The sequence below is a fragment of the Spea bombifrons genome, chromosome 4 (assembly GCF_027358695.1).
Source record: "Spea bombifrons isolate aSpeBom1 chromosome 4, aSpeBom1.2.pri, whole genome shotgun sequence".
Classification (NCBI taxonomy): domain Eukaryota; kingdom Metazoa; phylum Chordata; class Amphibia; order Anura; family Pelobatidae; genus Spea; species Spea bombifrons.
Genome location: NC_071090.1, coordinates 55957830 through 55981140, shown reverse-complemented (window position 1 = coordinate 55981140; position 23311 = coordinate 55957830). Strand labels below are relative to the sequence as shown.

Genomic DNA, 23311 nt, shown 5'->3' with positions numbered 1-23311 from the left:
TCCCATACATCAGAAGAGACCTTTGAGGTCCTGAAAACTTATGCTACCTTCCATCTATTAAGTGGGGAACTTAATATTCAAGAAAGTTATGAATATTTGAAATTGAATATTTTCTCTAAAACTATAACTAAGACTCTTAACTACTCTTCAGTAATCTAAAAACCAGATTTATTTTGGCCACTTTCACCATATGTTGCAATTCCGCTTAGATTTCTTCCACCCCGTAGGTGTCACTGCATGTATAGGGTGTCGAATGTCATAGAATTCTGTTCTTTAACCTGGTCATTTGCAAAAATTGCAATAAATAGAGGCTTATTGCTTTGACACTTTTTTTTGAAGTGTATAGTGCATCAAATCCTCTATTTACTTACATCAAACCCCGTGTTTGGATCCCATCCCACGTGTCCAATATGTCTAAGAAAAATAAAATATAGAAATATTGGTTACGTTACTGAAAATTCATGACTATATACATATGCTTCTGCAGCAAGAACCGAGTTCTAACGGACATGCTTGTCTGTGGCATTTGTGGATGATAAAAGGCCTAAATGAAAACCATTGCCACCGGCAGCTTTTAACAAATTTATTAAAACAGTCTATGGTTGTCTTTTGCTTGCCAATGCAATGGTTTTGGAGATTTTTAGCTTCACAACTTGTGAATGAATGGGGCAGGGCAAGCATTAACCAACTAGTTACCGGTCTTAAGAGTCCTCTCTTCCCTCAGTCACTGCCTGAATCAGTCACCAGACGCTGGGAAAAGGAAAATATCTTTCCCCAGTGTATTTACATAAGATGGGCTTAAGTAAATATATGTTGCGTATACATTTTAATAAATTGGTTTATTTAATATGCATCCACACAAATGTAGACCCTTGGAAAATTAAAATATCATTTTTTTAGTGAAACAAGCATTGTTTTACTTGCATGTTCACTGTACTGGTAGCTGCTACTGCCTGCTCCCTGGGGGCCAGCATGACTGGCCGACTGCTCGCATGCATGTTCTCAACCCATTGTCCCCTAGACCTAGGGATAAGGACTAAATCCTCTAGCAGTCATCCATAGCCAATGGCAGACTAGCCTGCTGAACATGTTCACTTTATGCATGTATTTTGTGTTCTAGAACACGTGCTGAAGTCTGCTCAAAAGACCATTACTTTGCCATGCTTTTTAATTAAAGTCATGTACAGGTTGAGTATCCCTTATCCAAAATGCTTGGGACCTGAAGTATTTCGGATAAGAGATCATTTTGGATAACAGATCTGTCTTCTCACTTGTCTGCTCTGTGGTTCGGGCTTCTCCACACGGACCAAGAGCACATCCAGTGTAGAAGAGGTAAGTGGAAGTTCCCTAGGGAAGCCTGGACATTATGCGCTCCGGGATCATGGGGAGAAGCCCAAACAACTGGGCACACAGCAGGTAGAAAATGAGGTTAGGAAACTGACTACAGGAGAGGTCAGACACCTCTTTTATGATGCCCCCCACAGTTGAGAGTATAATTTCAGATAAGAGATACTCAACCTGTAAGTCGAGGTTTTAAACTACACATCCTATCATTCCTATCAGAATATGCAAAATATATGCCTAGAATATACTTATGGATATTCTATCAACAATAAAGCAAAATCTGTATGTTGTACTGGTCATGCTGTTAATGGTAAACATCCCAGAGATGCTTCTTGCCTACCAAACCACTACAAACGTTACTTCAAATACAACAGAAATAGCTTTTGATATATGAAATAAAAAGATGTACACCCTCCCCTTAAGTTTTTAGGGCGGAATACCTGTGTTTCCCATTTTTTCTTGCTTGCAATGATTGCGTGTACTAGCCACATTTGTAATAAAACACTAACATTACAAGCTTCCATGCATTAGCAGTTTTGTGAACACTTAGATGAGGCCACCTCAGCTATACACACTATTTAGTAGTGTTTTTGTGGGGAGTCTGTAGAATGATTCATGTGTGACATCAATGTTTGCAAAAATTACACAACAAAAACATGGCTGTTAAATTAACATGTCAACTAGAAAAACTGGAGTCTAAATTTAGACACATTTTGTTTTTAACTATAATGAAAAAATACAAAAAAAAACATGTTTATATACTGGAAGTTGCTTGGAGTTCCAATATCTGCTTTGGTAAGCCTTTTCTTTTTAGTTTTTCCCTTTTTCTTCTCTTTATTGTATGGAACATTATTCACTTGTGAATTATGCCGGTTTGTGATTTCTGGGTTTTTAATATCAATCGTTGCCATTGGTAGACTTGGGCCTAAAAAGGAAATTGACAGTAAAATTGAAAAGGTTTAGGATCAAACAAAACTAGCCAATCAAAATCCAAATGGTTCTCTAAGAACCCATTACAAGATCCAGGAACGCACATACGCAGAATGCTAAGCAAGGTCTACCAATATAAGCTTCAGCTGTTTTATTAGAAGACGCTAAAGTGTGTTTGTCCTTCCCTTAAAACACTGAGTGGAAAAAAATGAAACAGCGCTTCAGAAAACAAGAATTCAAAAGGGGATTTATATTTTAAAAGTTTCTAATGAATGCATAGATTACATCCTCTTATTAGTTAACAGCTACTGGGGTCTTCAGTACAGCACATTCTACTGCCAATGTTTGTCTATGGAGATGGCTGCCTATATGCTGGATTTTATACACCTGTTAGTGTGTGGCTTAAACACCTAAACTCAATAATTAGGAGGGGTGTCTACAATACTTTTGGCCATATAGTGTGTATATAGGTGCAACAATCTCAAATTATTTCTGATTCACTTTAAGAAATTAACATGTTAACTAGGGCTGCAACAACTAATCGATAAAATCGATAATGAAATTCGTTGGCAACGAATTTCATTATCGATTAGTTGAATCGATTATTGTCGATTATAAAATGAGGGTTTTTTCAGAGCAAACGCTCTGAAAAATCCCCCTCATTATATAATCCGTTTAGTCTGACTCACCGTCTCACAGCAGCAGCTCCTACTTACTCCCCCTCCCTGTAATCACTGTGACAACTGGCCCCGCCCCTTCCTTCTCCAGGCCAGAACCACATGGCTGTGACACTCATCTAACTGTAAGTATATGTGTGTATATATATATATATATATATATATATATATATATATATATATATATATATATATATATAATATATAATATATAATATATATATATATTTGGGCTACTGAAAGTTAGGGGAGGTGGGGGTTAATTTAGGGGCAGTTATGGTTAGTGGGGTGTTTAGGGTTAATTTAGGGGCAGTTATGGTTAATAGGGTGTTTAGGGTTAATTTAGGAGCAGCTGTGGTTAATGGGGTGTTTAGGGTTAATTTAGGAGCAGCTGTGGTTAATGGGGTGTTTGGGGTTAATTTGAGGCAGTTGTGGTTAATGGTGTGTTTAGGGTTAATTTAGGGGATGCTGTGGTTGATGGGGTCTTTAGGGTTAATTTAGGGGATGCTGTGGTTAAGGGGGTGTTAAGGGTTAATTTAGGGGCAGTTATGGTTAATGGGGAGTTTAGGGTTAATTTAGGGGAATCTAAATCCTGGGGGCAGTGAAGTGACATATCTGGGGGTATAAGGCATATACAGTATATAAGGCATATGTGGGGAGGGCAGTGTGGCATGTCTGGGGAGGACGGAGTGGTGTATCAGGGTGTATAAGGCATATCTGGGGGTAGAGTGGCATATCTGGGGGTAAAGAAGTGGCATGTCTGGGAGGCAGGGTGGCATGTCTGGGGAGGATGGAGTGGGGTATCAGGGGATATAAGGCGCATCAGGCACAGTGGCATGTGGGGGGTAGAGTGGAGTGGCAGATGTGGGAGGCAGCGTGGAGTGGCAGATGTGGGAGGCAGCGTGGTGTGGTATATGTGGTAGGCAGCGTGGAGTGCTGTGGTAGGCAGCGTGGCATATGTGGGGGGGGCAGCATGGCATGTCTGGGAGGCAGCGTAGCAAGCCTGGGCTCAAATGTGCATATATTGGGGGGCTGGTTGGGAAATAAAGACAAGAAATGTATTATCAAAGTTATTCTGCTGTTTGTATTTAACATCATTTGTTTATTAAATTATTTTAAATAAATGAAAAATTTACATTCATTTTTTTTATCCGATTAATCGATTAATCGAAAAAATAATCGGCCAACTAATCGATTATTAAAATAATCGTTAGTTGCAGCCCTAATGTTAACATGCTTTAGTTTCCCCCTCTGACAATTTAATTTTGCCTCCTGAAATGTGGGTAAACATTGCAGCTAGGCCAAACAGTATAAAAACTGCAATCAGGTAAACTTTAAATTATAAATATCTTAAACGCCAAAGAAAACAAACATTTTAACTAGTTTTTGAACAATAGCTGTGGATAAGTGGAATCCTGTTTAATATTGCTCACTATAATAAGCTGCACAGGACTAAACTTTGCTGCTATAACATTAGCTTACCATTTAGAGTCTCTCTCTTTTTATCTGCACAGAGTAAACAAAAAAAACACATTTAAAAAACATGTAATGAAAGCATTTTTACACTTCTGGATAACAGCATTCAATATCCGAGTCCTGGTTCAACCTTAATTACCCTCTTCCTCAGGCATATTTTATCCTAAAATTATACATTTTTTAAGTTTGTCGTGCTGAGTCTCAAACTTCAGAAGCACTCGCAGATCTCTAAGCCGCTACATAAAATATGTTTCTCAAAAAACAGATTAAAAAAAAAAACTTTTAGTAGTGATGGGCAGTGTTTCTTTAAACAATATTTTCAATATTACTTTTGTAGATGGAGTAGAGGTGGTTATTCTTGTGGGGGGTTTTGTTACTCTTAAATTTATGCATTTATAAACTATACATTTTGTCCACTCTAGAAGAGAGCAGTACGCTATAGCTAGAGGTCCCAGGGAAAAGGGAGAAAGGGAATGTCTGAACAGAAGTGCTGTCACATTTGATTGCTCAGCTTAAGCCCCAGCTAGCAGAGGGGAGATGCAGAGACATAGGCCTGCCAGTGCTTAAAGGACCAGAACTGAGATCTTTCGGTTGTAGCACCACATCAATTGACACGAAGGGGTTAAGAGGAGAAAGAAAAAAAAAAAAAAAAAAAAAAAAAAATTGTACCCGACATGTTAAATAAGTTCTTACACCGTTCTAGACTCTTTATAATAAAGATGTCATACGACTGCAACTTTCTTGCAGCTATTTGTTTTATTATTATTATTATTATTACTGAGCCTAGCTTCGTATATGTCCAAATGGCTGGTCACAGCTCCTGAGCAATAACCCATTTATACTAGACTAATGATTCTGAGATACTTTGTTTTTAAAGTGGTCAAACGCTCATCATATGTCGCAACTACAATGAGATTACAAGGCATATATGTAATGACAATACAATTAAAGAAAGCAAAAGCTAGTTCTTACCAGGTTTCTTTGATCTTCTTGAAAGCAACTCTGTTATTTCTTTTCTGAATCTTCGTGCCTCTTCTTCATTAGCAAAATTGAGACCCACTTGACAGGACTAACATTCAAAGAAACGTTTTAACTAATCAATTTCCAAAATTTGCCACCAACATACATGCAATGCGTCACTATGAAAATAAGATATCACCCTTGAGCCGGCAGGGCGCTGTAGAAATTTACATCAAGTCTAACATTTTATTGTATATGAAATCCTAGTAGTGTGAAGGTGTTGATGCCCCAAGTGATTTATTGCAAGTAAATGAACCGTCTAGTAGGAAGTAGAAGATGATGGTAGAAGGTGTGTTACAAATAACTGCCTGTGAAATTATCATAAAATAGGTTTTAAAGGGAAAATAGCAAAAGTAGGATTCGTATTCATCCAAGACCAAATTTAACCCCTTAACGACCTTTGCCGGTTCAGGACCGTCACGGAAAAACGGTCACTTAACGACCTTTGACGATCCCTGAACAGTCAAAAAATTAAATAAACTTAGAAAGTGATCAACGATCACTTTCTTCGCTTAAACGGCGTTGCTGTAATGCCTCGATGTCGAGGCATTCAGTAACGCCGAGATCGGCATCGGGGGCCATGCCTGCGCCGCCCCCCCCCCGGGGGCGTCAACAGCCGACATACATTGTAAAAAAAACAACAAAAAAAAAAAACAGAAACATTGGGTATTTCTAAACTCAGGACAAGTAGTAGAATCTATTTAGCTAGTTTTTTTAATTTCTTTTTTAGGTGAGTAAAAGATTTTTCAAATAAAAAAGTCATAAAATGGTTTTTTGTTTCAATTTTTCACCATTTTTTTTTTATAGTAAATAAGATGATATGATCAAAATAACTGTATCTGAAGAAAGCCCATCTTGTCCTGAAAAAAACAATATTTAAAACTTATGTGGGTACACTAAATGGGTTAGGAGAAAATTACAGCTGAACACAAGCACCACAAAAGTATTAACGGCCACGGTCCCACAGGGTACAAAAAGAAAAAATGAGCCTGGTCCTTAAGGGGTTAAAGGGCTGCTGCTGCAGCTAAAGCCATTTTAATAGGCCCATCTGGCAGCACAGAGGTGCTTGTAAACAAATGACAAAAATGTACTGCACAAAAGAGCCACTAGGTGGCAGGCAGTAGTGTAATTTAAGACTAAAGGGGGAAAAAAATAAAAATAAATAAACAGGCTACCGACTTTTTAACCCGTGAAAATCTAATTAAAAGTCGGGGGTCCTCTTATACGCCGGGTACTGAAACTTACTGAGCCGGACTGGAGAATCACAAATATCTAGGGGAGGGGCGAGCAGAGAAGCTGCCTCCCCTGGGCCAGTCTTCAGGGCCGCGCCGAGGTAGGTGCAAGATCGTGATCTCCCCAACTAGCCCTGATCAGCGGGCACCCAATAAGCAAGGCTGGTTGGGGAGATCACGACCTCCCTCTAACTAGCCCAACATTAGGGAGCTCGAGGTCTGGCACTTCAGACCTCGGCTTCTGTGCTCCTTAATCAGTATGCGCCGGCTATTGATGCCGAGCGCAGGGATGACGTAATGTCCCGGCGCTCGGCATCAATTGCCGGCGCGTACCGATTAAGGGTGCAGTAAAGCAGAGGTCTGAAATGACAGACCTCACGCTCCCACAACTTGATGGAAGATAGATGATGAGAAAGGTAAGAGATGGGGAGAAAGGAGTGTAAGTGCAGTGTATGTGTATATATGTGTATGGTCAGGTGTGTGTAACAGCAGTGTAGATATTTGTGTGTGTGTGTGTGTGTGTGTGTGTGTGTGTGTGTGTGTGTGTGTGTATAAAGGCAGGGGTATGTGGTGAGGGCAGTGTATAAATGTGTATGTATGGACAGGCGTATGTTAGTATGTGTAGATATGTGTGTGTATGTATGTGTCTGTGTATGGGCAGTGTATGTCAGGGCTTGACAAATGGGGACAAATGGTAACCCCTGCAATGCCACGAATGAGTCATACACAATTGTGGAATTGAAGGGGTTAACGCTGCACTGTCGCTCTCATGGAGCGATCAGGCAGCAGGGGGGTGTTGGGGCTGGTCTCCACACCCTTTCCTGAAACAGCCTGTGGCAGCTGAAAACACGATTGCAGGTTTTCCTGCAATCTCTGTCTCAGCCTACAGAATCACTCCGCGATCACAGGCTGACAAACACCTGGGATTTGTCGAGCCCTGGTGTATGTTTATATGTGTGTTTGTAAGCTGGTGTGTACGTGTATATGTGTGTAAAGGAAGGGGTGTGTGAGGGCAGTGTATGTCTATACATGTGTGTGTGGACAGGCATATGTTAGGGCGAGCTGACCCACCCAATCCAAGCAGGCTTTGTATACAACAACCAGCCAATCACCGGTAAGGTACATCGCTTGCCGTGATTGGCTGGTTGTTGTATACTGCGTAAAGGGGTAGTCTTATACGGCGAGTATAGCCCAAACTCTATATTTTAACTGGAAAAGTTGGGGGTCGTCTCATACGCCCAGTCGTCTTATACGCCGAAAAACACAGTAGTTAAAATCTAACTGCAGCCCCACAAATCCCTTAATCAAGCACTGCTCTCAATCTGCATTATTCACCACACATCTTCATGTCACATCTCTAAAAATAAATGACAAAATGGTAATACTTAGAATTATGGCAAACTTACATCTCCAGCAAATGTGTGAAAATATGATCTTGGACTATTATATACAAAATTATAGTACAGCTCCTGTTCATAGAGTTGTCTCCCTTCCTAAAAAGGAAAAGTACAGCTGAATCAATACAACATACCACATGGGTCAGTTAACAAAAGTGATCACTACAGATGTTAATGTATGCAAACATATGACTTACATCCATGATATTTAAACTTGAATTCACCTTTCGAGGAGTTTAATAGAACTGTGGCATATTTAGCTCATCTTTCGCATACCGTTTTTTTTTTTTTTGTGCATGGGGATGGGCTTGCATTGGTGAACATCTGAACATCTAGCAGCATACAATAGCAAACTTTAGTCTCTGCTACTAATGTTAATTTCAAAAGGATGCTCAGTTCTCCATTTACTAGGAGTTTATAATGAGCAAATGTAAGACAGCAAGGGTAGAAGTTAAAGGAGGCAGACTAATGTCAACTAAAGAATGCCTATTCACAGTATAACACAGAAGTCCATGTAAAAGACATCAATATGCTTAAATCCTTTTAAAATCAGTGAAATCTTAGAATTGAGAAATGTCAACAGAGTATCTTGCAGAGGTTCAAATGGCAGTAATGTAAGGGCTTATAGGACTACATTTAAGTCCCAGGAGGGAACGACAGCAGGATATCCCAGTCTTCTCCTAAAGGCTGCCCTAACAAAATGCTGGACCCACGGATGAGGCAAGATGAATATCCAATGAGGCGACAAGAGCAGCACTCTGCACCTTAAGGGTAGCTGGCCATAAACCACTTGCAATAAAAAAAAAACCAAAATATTGGGAACATAAGTTTCCCGGATCGTATGTAAAATGCACCAGTTCGAGAAGGTCTTCTAGATCTTGATATCAAAGGCTTGTAACCTTCTTCCTGCTCTTAATTATAGTTGACATCATCTTGTCTCAAGGACCCAAGCTGCCAAAGCACCTTGTATTAGGAAGCCCGGTGTCTTTATAGCAAAATGCACCAGCTCAGGATACCAGATCCTGCATGGCTAATCAGGAGTACCGTATTTGCTCGATTATAAGACGACCCCCCAAATCTTAATATTAATTTAGGAAAAAAAGAAAGCCTGAATATAAGACGACCCTATAGGAAAAAAGTTTTACCAGTAAATGTTAATTCATTTAAACACTTTTTTTAATAAAAGGTATGCTTGAGAAAAATATTTTGGTTTTATTTCCTTCTATTTTCCAACCTGCCCCCCAGTTATGCACATCTGCTCCAGAAGTGCCTTATACCCCCTATATGCCACTGTGCCCCATGATATGCCTTTTAACCCTCTAAATGCCACAGTGCCCCATGATATGCCTTTAAACCCTATATGCCACTGTGCCCCATGATATGCCTTTTAACTCTATATGCCACTCTGGCACTTAGAGGGTTAAAAGGCATATTATGGGGAAGAGTGGCATATAGGGAGGTTTAAGGCATTTCAGGAGGCAGAGTGGCATTAAAGGGGTTAAAAGGCATTTCACAGAGCACTCTGCCTCCAGAAATGCCTCACACTCCCCATTTAACACTCCCTCTCCCTCCTCCAAACTTACCGGTGCTTCTGAGTTGGGGGGGGGGGGCGCATAACACAGGAGGGTCCAGGTCCCCTGCATCTGAGCCCCAGGTGCTTAGTCCGGGCAGCATGTAGAGATATAATCGCATAGAGCTCTACACGCTGCCCGGACTAAGCACTGGGGACTCACCGGGGAGCACCGGGGAAGCACCGGTAAGTTGGAGGGGGCATAACACAGGAGGATGCAGGTCCCCTGCATCCTCCTGTGTTATGCCCCCCCCTCCAGCTTACTGGTGCTTCTGAGTCCCCAGTGCTTAGTCCGGGCAGCGTGTAGAGCTCTACGCGATTGTATCGTGTAGAGCTCTACGCGATTATATCGCGTAGAGCTCTACACGCAGCCCGGACTAAGCACCGGGGACTCAGATGCACCGGTAAGTTGGGTCGGGCGTTAACACAGGAGGATCCAGGTCCCCTGCATCTGGGTCCCCAGTGCTTAGTCCGGGAAGCGTGTAGAGCTCTACGCGCAGCCCGGACTAAGCACCGGGGACTCAGAAGCACCGGTAAGTGGGGGGGGGGGGGTGTTAACACAGGAGGATCCAGGTCCTCTGCATCGCTGCGGGGGATCTGGATCTTAGTCTCATAATCAGACCTATTTGAGAAGACGACCCTGATTATAAGACGAGGGGTATTTTTCAGAGAATTTGCGCTGGAAAAAACCTCGTCTTATAATCGAGCAAATACAGTAATAACAATGACTTGGATTCTGTCTCTAATTTTCTTTATAACACTTGATATCATAGGAACAGGAGGAAAAACATAAGCCAGTGATGGGTGAGAGAATTCAGTCACAACAGATTTCCCACTGGGAAAAGAGAAACTTTCCCATATTCTGAAGCAACGCCACTAGATCTAAAATCATCTGGAGAGCCTCTTAGTCTATGTACCACAGAGACATGGGAGCAATTCTCCTTGGCCCACTTGCTTAACTGCACAAAAAGAAGCTCTTGATTCTTGTTCTTCCACACAGCCAACAGCTTCTTTAAATTGATTCTCCTTTCTGCAGAAGACCAACTTCGACGTAAACCTGCTGTAGCAAGCACGGGCAAGGTACTGCCAGCAACCAGTCGTTTAAGCAAGGGCGACATTGATTCCCCGCTTTGAGAAACGTCATGACCGCCGGCATAGTATACGCTGGGTGCCGATGCAATCATGAACAGAGGGACTTGAAACTGAACACGCTGAAGTCACTCTTTCCCTGGAATAGCAATTAAGAGAAACCGCTGATGTTCTTGGATAAGGATGTGCAAATATGCATCCTGCAGAGAGACTAGAAAATCTTCTGGAAAGAAGATACCCATTGTAGACTTTCCATCCTGAAGTGTTTAATGTAGAAGTCTTGAGTGAGGCTTGTGGAACTACACTGGGGAATAAACTTCCTGATAGTGTTTGAGGAAAGGACTTGCACAAAAGATGCTTTTATTAAAGAAGAAAAAAAAAAGCCAAATATCTCTGTCCTGTGGGTAGGTGGAAACTAGTGGCGCTTGACATTTTGAGTTCCGAGTCATAGCGGATGACTCTTAAAACCCAGGTCTGAAGTCACCTCTTCCCAAGCCACGAAAAGAACCCGAGTCTTTCCCCACTGGAAGAATGCTGCCAAATTCTACAAAATGGATTTATATTACTTAGAAAAGGGTATTGTTTGAGGAATATAAATAGTCTGCCAATATAGAACAGAAATATTAGTATGTAGTAACTATTAAGACAATTTAAAATTAGAAACCTAACAGATCCTAGTATTAGGAGAAGAATAGAAGTAAATGTGGTATTGGGGGAGGAGGCAAGTCAAAAGCCACATAAAGATAGCCTTACCTTTATGTCATAAACTCTAATGAAATAGGATCTTTGTGGATTGTCCTTCACTAGACATACTACCCCACAACATTTCTTTGTCCAGATGGAATTTCGATCAGAGACAAACAGCTGAACAACAGCAGAAACAATGGCCTAAAAAAAAAAAAAAAAAAATTATTATTAACAACCAGAAATACTACAATATTAATGTACAAGTTGAATCTTAGTTTAATCTGACTTAATTTTAAGAGCAATATTGTTCATAAATTCATCACAAAACAAATTTTTTTTTTGTTTGTTTGTTTTTTTTTACACATTTATAAGACAAGGTTTACATGAAAACCAACCTTGTCTTATAATCGAGGTCCTCTTATCCATACCTCGGATGCATGGTACATCCAAACACCCCACTAATCACAATAGATGGAAAACACTGCTTTTTTGGAAGCCTCAGGAGCAAGGCTATCCAGAAAAGAAAAACTCCTGCCGAACCTCCCCAATCGCTGTTACGGCTAGTCGCAGCAATGGGTGGCTAAAGATGAAAGGCCAGTGCAAATTGAGTCAGGTGTGTTTCAGGATGCCTCTGGATTGAGGGAGGACTGGAACACCCAAACATAACAAAAACAGGGGAGGGCGGCAGTTTCTGGGACTGCTGTTGCAGCAATTGCAGAGGATTTGATAAACCTAGGGGGCTTGTCACAACCCACAGCCTTCTACCTCTAAATTTGTGGGGCGAGTTGGACCTGGTTGCCTTAAGAGTTAGGCAGGATCAACAATTTGATCTTGTGTCAGAGCGAGAGGAGAGACATATGGTGCAATAAGAAAGCAAAGTAGTTAAAACAAAACCATTTTTAAATTCTTTATTGCATTTTAATTAGCACACAAAAGGGTTAAATCAAGAAAGAGTCAAAGGAAAGCCCTATACAGCCTTTAAAAAAAAATCTACATTACCCCAATGTTGCACATCACTTACTTACATAAATATGCGTATGAGTGAGTGGCAGAGTTTAAGTGAGCAAAGGAGTGAGTGACTAAAACAGTAGTTTTGATTTTGCATTAAATAAAAAAAAAAAAAAAAAAAAAAAAAAAGATTGTGGCATTTTCATTTGTGCCATAATTGCTTGCAATTGTCCTAAACCTTTCTTTCGGCATTTGCTTGCACAGCACTGACTGAACATTGTAAACTGGGAAATGAATGGACTATTCATGCGACACATACTTATACATAATCAAAACAGAACGTTCAGTATTCTCCTTACGGGCTTTGAATAACATGCAGTTGTGGAAGTGGGAAGAGAGTGTAGAATATGCTAAGGTTTCCTACACTCTTCCACCTCCCAGTACTGTGGCTTGTGTTTGCCTTCTTGTTAACACTTTCACATCTAAAACACATGCAAACGTACTTACTATTCTCAGCCTCACTGAAACAAACATACAAACAGAGCTTCATTCAAATTACCGCACATAATTCTTAATCAAATGACACAACCATATACATCATAAATTTCTGACACAGACATATACCCGAAGATGCATGCCAGGGTACTAGATCCACCATTCAGTTACCTGACCCAGTTATCTTTTTGTTATATAGTGCCAACAATTAATGCAGTACTTCTTACAATACATATATGCAAGGAGTATGACAAGAATAGAATTGACAGCCTAGGCCAGGGGTGTCCAACTTGCGGCCCTCCAGCTGCTGCAGGACTACATCTCCCATACTCCTCAGCCAGCCCCTTAGCTGAAAGAGCGTTATGGAGATGTAGTCCTGCAGCAGCTGGAGGGCCGCAAGTTGGACACCCCTGGCCTAAGACAAACCGATACAGAAGGTCCTGCTCACGTGCTGAGAATCTTGACGAGCATCCGCCAGGGTAATATAACTAGCCAGCACTGCCACTGCACACATCACACTTCCCCTTACGTTCTGAGTGTTGTCTGTGGTTTAAATATGGTAGGCTTTAATAATTCTAATTCTTACTATGCAGGATTAGCTCATCACTTGCTAGGGAAACTCTTACGATGGCCTTTCACTGTGCACAGTGGCGTCAGAGTGTTGCAATGTTCAACCTGACACAAACTCTCAGCAACTACATATCTATGTTTCAGCCAAACAGGATATAGTTTAATATATTCATGATGTTCTATTGCTTTCAAGCCTATTATGAGAACGCAGAAAGACTCAATTGGAGTGTCGGTTTAAATGTACACACACCTATCAGCAGCTTTGCATTCGTAAATGCAATTGGTACTTAAGCTACTTTACAGTTTATGAATATAAACAGATACATTTTCCCCGACAGGCATGCAAATCTTGCAGCATTCACACAACTGGCATTGCTTAGACACTCGCACAAGTCACAGCATTTGTAGACAACATCTCAATCACATAATGCTCATAGACAGGTTGTCAACTCACACCACAAACAAGAACACAACATGTTTTTCATAAAGCACACATAAGAACACAACCCACATCAAGGATACCCTGTGTCCTTATCATACTACCTGTGGTAATCAATAGAATGGTTCACCCAGCTGGAGGCTCTGGAAATCTCACTTAAGCTAAACATATAAAGAAAGGTTCTACCAAGTTTTTTTTTTTTTTCTACAGAATATACTCACTATCTGGGCCACCATAATAAATAGTTAACTAGCTACAACCACAGCTCTATTTAGTGAATAGACCCCTCTTACTGAAGAAAGTCTAGAGAGGAACGGACTTTGTTAGCACTGAAATTGAAAATCAGTTCAGCGAGTGGTTTAAGCAGGGGAAGCCACCCACAATACCACGACTAGCAATAGCAGCCGGCGGACAAAAGGATGTTTATTGTAAAAAGAGGTCTTTATCAACGCTAATCTACATTAATGCAACAAAAAAGCTGTGTATTGTATCCATTATATACATACAATGGACAAATGGTACCTGTCAGTGTGAGGTGATTCACAGGCACAAAAACCTCAATGCATTCACTACAATAAGAACATGGGTAGGTGTAGATATTTCTGACCAGTGACTACAGCCATACCCGGTGTTGCGTAATACCAAGACATGCTACAAAAAGGTAGTCATCTAACTAACCCAAGGTTGCCATGTGCAACACGTAAAGTGCTGTACAAGAAGTGTGAAACTGGGAAGACCAACACCTTAAAATTCCAACTAAAAACCCTTGTTACGGATGCATCTTACCATCAGATGTTTTCCTTGCACAATTCCCCCGACTTGTGCCAAACTGAAGCCACAAAAAGTTGCAGAGTCTGCTACAAAAAGGGTATTAGGAGAGACTACAGTCCCTTCTGTCCCTCTCTGCATTGATCATTGATTCACAGTCAATCATATAAAGCAAATTTGATTTTTTTTCCCCCAATCTTGTATTTTCTTTTCTTTTATGTTCATTTAAGGTGAGCCACAAAGGGAAGGGGAATTGGCACAGACAAAATAAATCGTTCTGGCCCTGCAAATAAAAACAAAGAACACACATATGCATAATAAAAACAGATAAGTGGAGGGTATTTCCATAAACAGGAAAAGCAGCTGAACAATTTATGGCTGGATTTCTACACCATAACACATAATCTGTCCAAAAAACCCTAAGAAACATAGAAGTGTTGGTGAAAAAAGAAAAAGTGCAGGAAATTGCAGCGACAGCTAACTTTAGCAGCGATTGGTGATTAAATAGCTGCATGAAAAGTCTTGAAATTCTCCTAATGAAACACTAATTTCTCTGCTTTAGAAAAATATATACTTTTACGGGAACATGTTCTCTTGGAGAACTGCTAAGCTGCTTCATAGAAACCATAGGCCTACCAAAGCTTACTGATACAATATACTGGCATGTTACAAGTTGTGGCCAAAAAAAAACAAAAAAACAAGCCATTGCATGTGGGGTATTTCTATAACCTGGAGATGCAACTGAACAACTTTGGCTGGATTACTCTGCCATAACCAGTGCAAAAGTCTTGTTGATCAGAGAAGTTTTGTTGGAAAAAGTGCAGGAGATTATTGCTATAGTGTACTTTGGCAGTGATCAGTGGTCAAATGGCTGCATGACAAGCGTTCTGATTATTTCATCAGGAGCTTCTGAATTGTCTGCTTTCAAAATATATATACTTTACAGAAGTAATTTGAATTTGGGCTTGTTTACGCTGCCTAACGAGATACAGGGCCAGAAAAGAGCTTACAAATATCAAGTTAGTAATTGAATAGGTGCATGTTCCAACTTGTGCCCTGTAACGTCCAGAAGACCAAAAAGAAAAGAAAAAAACATATGTATGTGGAGTATTTCTGTAATCTGGGGAAGCTGCTGAACAAGTTTGGCTGGATTTCCCTGCCATAACACATAACCTGGGCAAAAATCCTAAGCAACACAAGTGTTGTGTAAACAAAAAAAAAAAAGTGGGAAATTATTGATATGGCTAACTTTGGCAGTGATGGGTGGTCAAAAAAATTGCATGAAAACACTCATGAGATACTCTGGGTTGCCTGCTTTCTAAAAATAAAACATTTTAAGAGTATTTTCTTTCAATGTAATTATGAGGATTAAGAGAAGAATAGTTCTGAAGTACATTTTTTTTTTAAAAAAAAATTTCTATAGTTTTTAGTAAGTATTTGGCTAATCATGTAACTATGGTATCAAAAGAAAGCGCTCTCTCTCTCCCCTTGAAAAAACTATATAGTTTACATTAGGGCTGCAACAACTAATCAATAAAGAAAATCGTTGCCAACGAATTTCAGAGCAAATGCTCTGAAAAACACCCCTCGTTTTATAATCCGTTTAAGTGTGACTCACAGCAGCAGTTCCTACTTACTGTTCCTCCCAGCAGTCACTGCCGATTGGCCGGTACACTTCCTTCTTCCAGTCCCTCCCTGCAGTCACTGCCGATTGGCTGCAAGGAGGGACAGGGAGAAAGGGACGGGGCCAATCTGCAGGGAGCCAAAGCGCAGATTGGCCACGCCCATTTCCTATAGCGTCCACATGGCTCAAGAACTCATCTAACTGGCGAGTATAAAATTAATATTTGGGTTGCTGAAAGTTAGGGGCAGTTATAGTTAATGGGGTGTTTAGGGTTAATTGTGGTTGGTGGGGTCTTTAGGGTTAATTTAGCGGCAGTTGTGGTTGGTGGGGTCTTTAGGGTTAATTTAGTGGCAGTTGTGGTTGGTGGGGTCTTTAGGATTAATTTAGGGGCAGTCATGGTTGATGGTGTCTTCTCTTAAGGTTTAATTTAATTAATTTAATAAGGTTAACTTAAGGTGCAGTTAGAGGTAAAGGGGGGCAAACTGAGAGGAATCTAAATCCTGGGGCAGTGAAGATTAACCCTGTATTTATTTATAAGAGTATTGTTTCTGAACGAGTCTGCAGATCTATGAGGGCACTATGGCATATCTGGGGGTATCCGTGGCATACCTTGGGAGGACGGAGTGACGTATACGTGGGGCATGTCGGGGAGTGCAGTGTGGCAAGCCTGGGCTCAAATGTGCATAATTGGGGGGGGCGGGCGCAGGTTGGGAAATAAAAAGAAATGCATTTTTAAAGTTTTTTTATTCTGCTGTTTGTTTTTAACATCCTGCATTACTTTATTAAATTATTTTAAATAAATGAAAAATGTAAATTTTTTTATCCGATTAATCGAAAAAATAAATCGGCCAACTAATCGATTATGAAAATAATAGTTGCAGCCCTAGTTTACATAGGTGCACTTCACAGGAGAGGGGAATAACGGTTAAACATATGGCAAAATGGTCCTGTATTTAAGAACCAAAAACATTTTCCATTTCTGCAAAAAGAAAAAAAAAAACAAACACAACATAAGGAAAGGTCTCCCAAGAACTTCTAATATAGGTCAATCTATTTGAATTCAGATAAAAATCCGGTAGTACATGTTTCACACCCACAATCAGGTTATAGGTGAACAGAATAAGGGAGCAAGTTTCCAGCTCAAAAAGCTAGGCAAAGAGAGGCTGGGTAACAATAAGAAGGGCAACAGTTGCTGGTGGAAACGCAGCCCATAGAAGACTTACGTATGAGCGGAATCAATATGCAGTCATCTGATTTAACCAGCACAGCCGCTTTGAAAGAAAATCAAAACAAATATTTTGTACCATTACTTCTCATGTGACCTCCAAATCCACAAAATAAACATTACTTGCAGTAATGGATCAGAATCATTTGAGCAACATACCCTTTAACACCTCTATTATTAAAAGGACAGGCTATCAGCCTCACCATACACAAAATAAAGTCAATTACTTACTAAGAACATAGAAAAGCCACCAAATTTCAGGAGACACTAGAGGAATGCCCCCTCTAGCCATTGTTTGAGTATCCCCTGTAAAATACGAGCACTCTCGGGATTTAAGATTTAGAGTTTTTTTGTTCCCATACAGGTGGCAATAAATTTAAAGTTTCAGTCTACAAAACGTCCATAGCACCAGACAGAGTTGATATATATATATTACACACACACACATAGTAAAATCTCAGTTATAAAATGCACAATTTACACCTTTTTCAAGTATCCTGAAAAGAATATAGAATACAAAATTTGCTTATGCTGCATGATCGCTCCATGAAAGTGATTGTGCAGTGTTGACCCCTCTAAATGTCAAATGTTATAGGAGACAGGTTAACACTGTATAAAAGGGGTGTCCAAGTTTTTTCTGAAGTGGGCCACTTCATCAGAATTGCATACGTGCGAGGGCCGCACTCATTTTTCACTGTGAGAAAATATGGCCTTTAATAAGATATGCAGATTAAAATAAAGTAAATGACACAAAACCTTTACTTTTCCTCTCACTGATTTCTGGGCCTAGAAAGTTTTGTGACTACAAATTCAGGATTCTGGATAAGTAAAAATGAAATAGTTCTATTTATCCTAGGGATGCACCGAAATGAAAATTCTGGACCAAAACCAAAAATTCAGGGTTCACTTAGCCGAAACCAAAAACGACCCCCCACTTTTAAAAATAAGAAAATCCCACACTTAATAAAAGTCACACACACATTATGATTGTTAACAGCAATCTCAGGCATACCCAGATTCCAGCATGTACTGGTTGGCTGGGCATGATAAGAGTGCTGTCAACAATCATATATAAATTAATAGTGTAATTGTATTTTTTGTCCAATTGTGGTGTGTTAACCACACTTTTATTAAAAGTAATCACTCCTTTTATACCCAGGCAACCAGTAAATGCTGGAACCTAGGCATGATGGGACTGTGATTGCTGTTAGCAATCACACTCCTATCATGCCAAGTCAGCCAGTACATGCTGGTACAGGGTGGCTGTAAGAGATGTGCAGACCCCATACTGCTGGCAGCAAAAATACACAAGGGGGGCAGCTAGCCAGGTTTCAGCATGTACTGGCTGACTTGGCAAGATAGGAGTGTGATTGCTAACAGCAATCACAGTCCCATCATGCCTAGGTTCCAGCACTTACACATCCATGCTATCACACACAAACATTCATATACTCATTCATTCAGATTCATTTCCTCAATCATGCATACTTATTCATACACCCTCCCCACCCCCTTACCTGCACTGCAGCTCTCTTGATGTCGCTCACAGACTTCAGCAGGGGGTGCGGCCTCCCTCTGCGTTCTCTTGTACTGCACAGAGGAAGCAGGACCGGAGCAGAGTCATGTGATGTCAGGTGAACTCTGCTGGGTTCCGCTTCTTCTGTGCAGTACAAAAGACACTCCCACAGGTAAGTAGCCGGGCTCTTGTGATCCCGGTTGCCCTGGCTGCCGATCTCACGCTGGCCGCACCTTGAGGTGTTGCGGGCCGCATTTGGCCCGCATGTTGGACGCCCCTGCTGTATAACCACTCTCGAAGCAATCAGGCAGAGCAAATGTGCACTTTGGTATAATATCCATTGTAACGGGTTCACCAAGAGAGCTGTAGTAACTCCCAGAGATCACCCACATGTATCCTCCTGTTGTCCCCGGAATAACTTCCAGCACCAGCCAGCATGCGCACCTTGGAACCCTGCTATGTGTACCCAATAAGTAGACACAACTACCTTGAACCGAGTACAGCAGGAATGAACAGTTTATTGTTGTAAAACATAGACTGATATAGCCACAGAACTTCATTAACATAAATTAACATTGATAAACAGGTAGACAACCCAATCTTTAGCTACTGAATATCCCCCTGGTAGCCATCCTGTCAATGGGATTAGTTTAACAATGGAGTTCCTGCCTGTTTGGCAGCCAGGATGGAGCCATCTCTGAGTACCTTGGGGCCTTGTTTGACAGGTCATTCTGTCACATCCATTAATAAGTATTATAAAGTATTTTATTTTTTTTACATTTTTATTACATAACATTACTATTTGATCGCTGATTAGTGACCAATGTCTAAACATGTCACTTACCAGTGATCTGAGGGCAGGTAAAAATAAATATGTTACAACATTTAGCCTAATAAATCAGATCAGTGATCAAATTAAGATGCATTTTACAAAAGAATAGAAAAAAAGAAAAGAAAACAAAATAGAAAAAGCCAAAAAAGAGAAAAAGTAACTTTTACTACAAATTAAATAGAAAGAATATCTTAGCTTGAAGATACCAAAACAACAACTATATAGGAATCAAAAATGCGTGATGTACAGTAGGCTCTACAACAAGACACTTTGAAGCGAAGAACTGAAGGGTGGTATTGCAGCAAACAATAGCAAGTTAGCTAAATAAAACGAGTTGGAGATCTGGCAGGAAATATCACAGTACTATTAGAAGGCTGGAATATAGCCCAGGATGCAGCAGCTTGATTACTGCATCCAATAAACTGTGTGTGCACTTGGTAAAAGCAAGAAGAAAAAAAAAAAAGGTCATACCGACATGAAGCCTACACTGGATGTCACTGGGGAAACAACTTCAAGTAATGTGGGTCACAAACCACCACACATACACTAACATGAGTTGATGTGTGTGTGACCAGTTGGCCAAAAAAAGAAACCCTGCTTTTTTGACATGAGATGCAACAAAACGTTATATGCCCAAAACAGAAAACTAATTTACACTCCTGCTAAGGAAAGAGACAGTGTTTGGTTTAATTCAACAGATTGCAATAAACCATTTAGGTCTATAGCAAGTTTCTCATTACATACACATCAACTAAAGGTCATGTTAATCAGGAAAAACTGGATCCAATGCTTCTATATGACTCAAAAATGATCAGTGAGAAACTTTCACAGAAACCAAGGTTAATAAATGAGTAAGCATTTCCACTTCCAGAATAACATGCAAATGCTTGTTACAGCACAGACCTATAATTGCAATCAATGATACACCTGAGTACATGTTCATCTCATTGTCCATCACACCTAGTTTAGGTCTAAAACTTCATGAGTAATCCCTTGTATATAATTCGGTATTTTATGATCAGACAGCCTAGCGTAAACCGTATGCCAAGCTGGAAGAAAACTTGGCCTTTGCCAAAATCTTGTGTTGTATTACACAATCATTTATGAATGTGATAAAAGCTCACAGAGAAATACTTGCAAAACAAAAAGGGTGTGTGCGAGATTATGTGTGTGTATATATATATATATATATATATATATATATATATATACATACACATACACAACTTCTCAACCTGTACATTAACAGTCAATGACATAGAAAATATACACTACAAAACAGTACACAACCAGACACTTAACTCATTAACCGCAGTTTTTTTTAAATATTCAGAATTCCAGTTTAAGAAGATAAATTCCATGCTTAACACATGACTAAAAGGGAAAATGCATCATTAAGTAAACGCCAGCAGGTAGAGCAGGTTTTCAGAATCTGCTAACACTTCTACAAGTGGGCCTGTCAAAATGACAGCTTTAGATCGACTTGCCTGCTGGGAGAGGATGGGGTTAAATGAGAAAAAGGTTCATGTTGTGTAGAAAGTGACTGTAGTCCTACGACAGAGTGTCAGACACCAAAAGGAATGTCCAATCCTACCGGTGAGCTGTCGCATCATTACACGGTCTTAAATGGTCAGCGAGAATGGGGTCCATGAGAGCACTGATAAGTTGCGTTTTGATATCTACACAAATTGCAGGTACAACGTACCATAATGCTTATTAAGAATATACAAGGACTATAACAGAATCATACACGCAAGGAGTACTTTAGTATGCTTATGTCACATTTCACTCATACGTATATGTCCAGCTCGCTATTATATTGAACACTGGTCTGATAGGACACCTAGGCTTCACCAGTTTGCGTCTTGCGCATAAATTGGAGTTGTGCATTTACCGGAAACAGCAGAGCTGCCAAGAGCTTAATAGTGCATGCAGTACAAAGAGTTACAGCTTTAGAGTCGCAAACATTCCGAGATGTGATAGTTATAGATTTGAATAACTGCCCTTACACAGCGCTGTTGGCATTAGGCGCTGTCTCCCCAGCGCGTTCTGGGCCGCACTTACCACGCATTTCTTGCCCAGGTAACCGAAGAGAGCCTCGTTCTCCTGCAGAGTAAGCAGGATGGAGCCGCAGTTGGTGACCCTTTTGCTCTGTCTGTTGTTCGGACCGCTGTTATTACTCATGTTTACGTCTGCTGGGGCTCCTCCGTGTGCCTTATGACGGCCTAGCCAGTCTGATCCCTATGCTCCCTCACTTATAAATCAGGGCCGCTCCATTTCCCGGTCGCTTATCGTCGTGCTGTGGTGTGGGAGGATCCAGAGCTTGCTCCTTCCTTTCTGGCTGGACAGCAAGCCAGCTCTGAGGCTACGTAATGTAGGCCGAGGGAAAAGGGTTGCGCCGGGCGTATTGGATATTACGGCTTTTGAGCGCGCGCGTCCCCAGGCAACGCACGGAATCCCGCGAGTTCGCGCTCTACGTCCTCACCAGACGAATTCTGACCCTATCGGGCTTCCGGCGACATTTTTTTTGTGGTTGCGTCAAAATGACGCAACCACTGAATGACATACGCATTACGTACGAAATGAACGTAATACGTATGTCATTCAGTGATGCATGAACGCGGAAAAAGCTAGCACGTAGTGCTAGAATTATAACATAGTAATTACGCTCTCTGCTTCTCAGCGTAGCGGAATTCTTTATAATTTCTCCCAACCCGGTGCATAAAATCAATGTAATTGACACACGAAATTTACTTCTTAAAATCACGATTTAATAAACGACGGTGTTTTTATATTAATTAGGGAAACAAAGGTGATCACCAAACCTGCTTCATATAAATCTGATGCTGCTCCTTTTAGACCTAACATTGGGTTCTGTAGCATGTTAACAATGTACAGTTCAATTCAGTCACATAGAAACAAAAAAATAATTCCATAAGGTTTTCAGTTACTCTGACAGAAACCGATCCTGCCAACCATTTTCTGTAAGAGCAATCGGAATTTAGCCTGAGAGCCTGAAGCAGTGGTTAAATTCACCACCGTTTAGGGCAGGGGTCCTCAAACTGCGGCCCTCCAGCTGCTGCAGGACTACATCTCCCATAATGCTCCTTCAGCTAAGGGGCTGGCTGAGGAGTATGGGAGATGTAGTCCTGCAGCAGCTGGAGGGCCGCAGTTTGAGGACCCCTGGTTTAGGGTGTAGGTTGCTTGTGCATTCGCTACCCCGAAGTGCATAACTTTACATTTGTCTACATTGAATTTCATCTGCCATTTGTGTGCCCAGTTCCCCAGTCTATCTAGGTCCCTCTGCAGCACTGTAATATCCCGCTCGCCCTGTATAACTTTACCTAGTTTAGTGTCATCTGCAAACACAGAAACATGACTTTCAACGCCTACTGCCAGGTCATTTATAAATATGTCCCAGATTGGTCCCAGAACAGAACCCTGAGGAACACCACTTACCACTTTTGACCAG

General features: G+C 40.7%; 1 protein-coding gene across 2 annotated transcripts in view; it reads right to left on the bottom strand.

Moving 5' to 3' along the window:
- WASL (WASP like actin nucleation promoting factor) overlaps positions 1-22234 on the bottom strand; it is a 29512-nt gene extending 7278 nt beyond the window's left edge. The window contains exons 1-7 of one of the 2 annotated variants that reach the window (XM_053465692.1): positions 21904-22234; positions 11489-11623; positions 8086-8172; positions 5400-5496; positions 4434-4457; positions 2107-2269; positions 372-414 (exon numbers count right to left, since the gene is read on the bottom strand). In XM_053465692.1, coding sequence (XP_053321667.1) covers positions 372-414; positions 2107-2269; positions 4434-4457; positions 5400-5496; positions 8086-8172; positions 11489-11623; positions 21904-22023 — 669 coding nt within the window. In that variant the 5' untranslated portion in view covers positions 22024-22234. The remainder of the gene's footprint in view (positions 1-371; positions 415-2106; positions 2270-4433; positions 4458-5399; positions 5497-8085; positions 8173-11488; positions 11624-21903) is intronic. The other variant, XM_053465693.1, reaches the window with a different exon arrangement.
- Positions 22235-23311: the final 1077 nt, after the last annotated feature.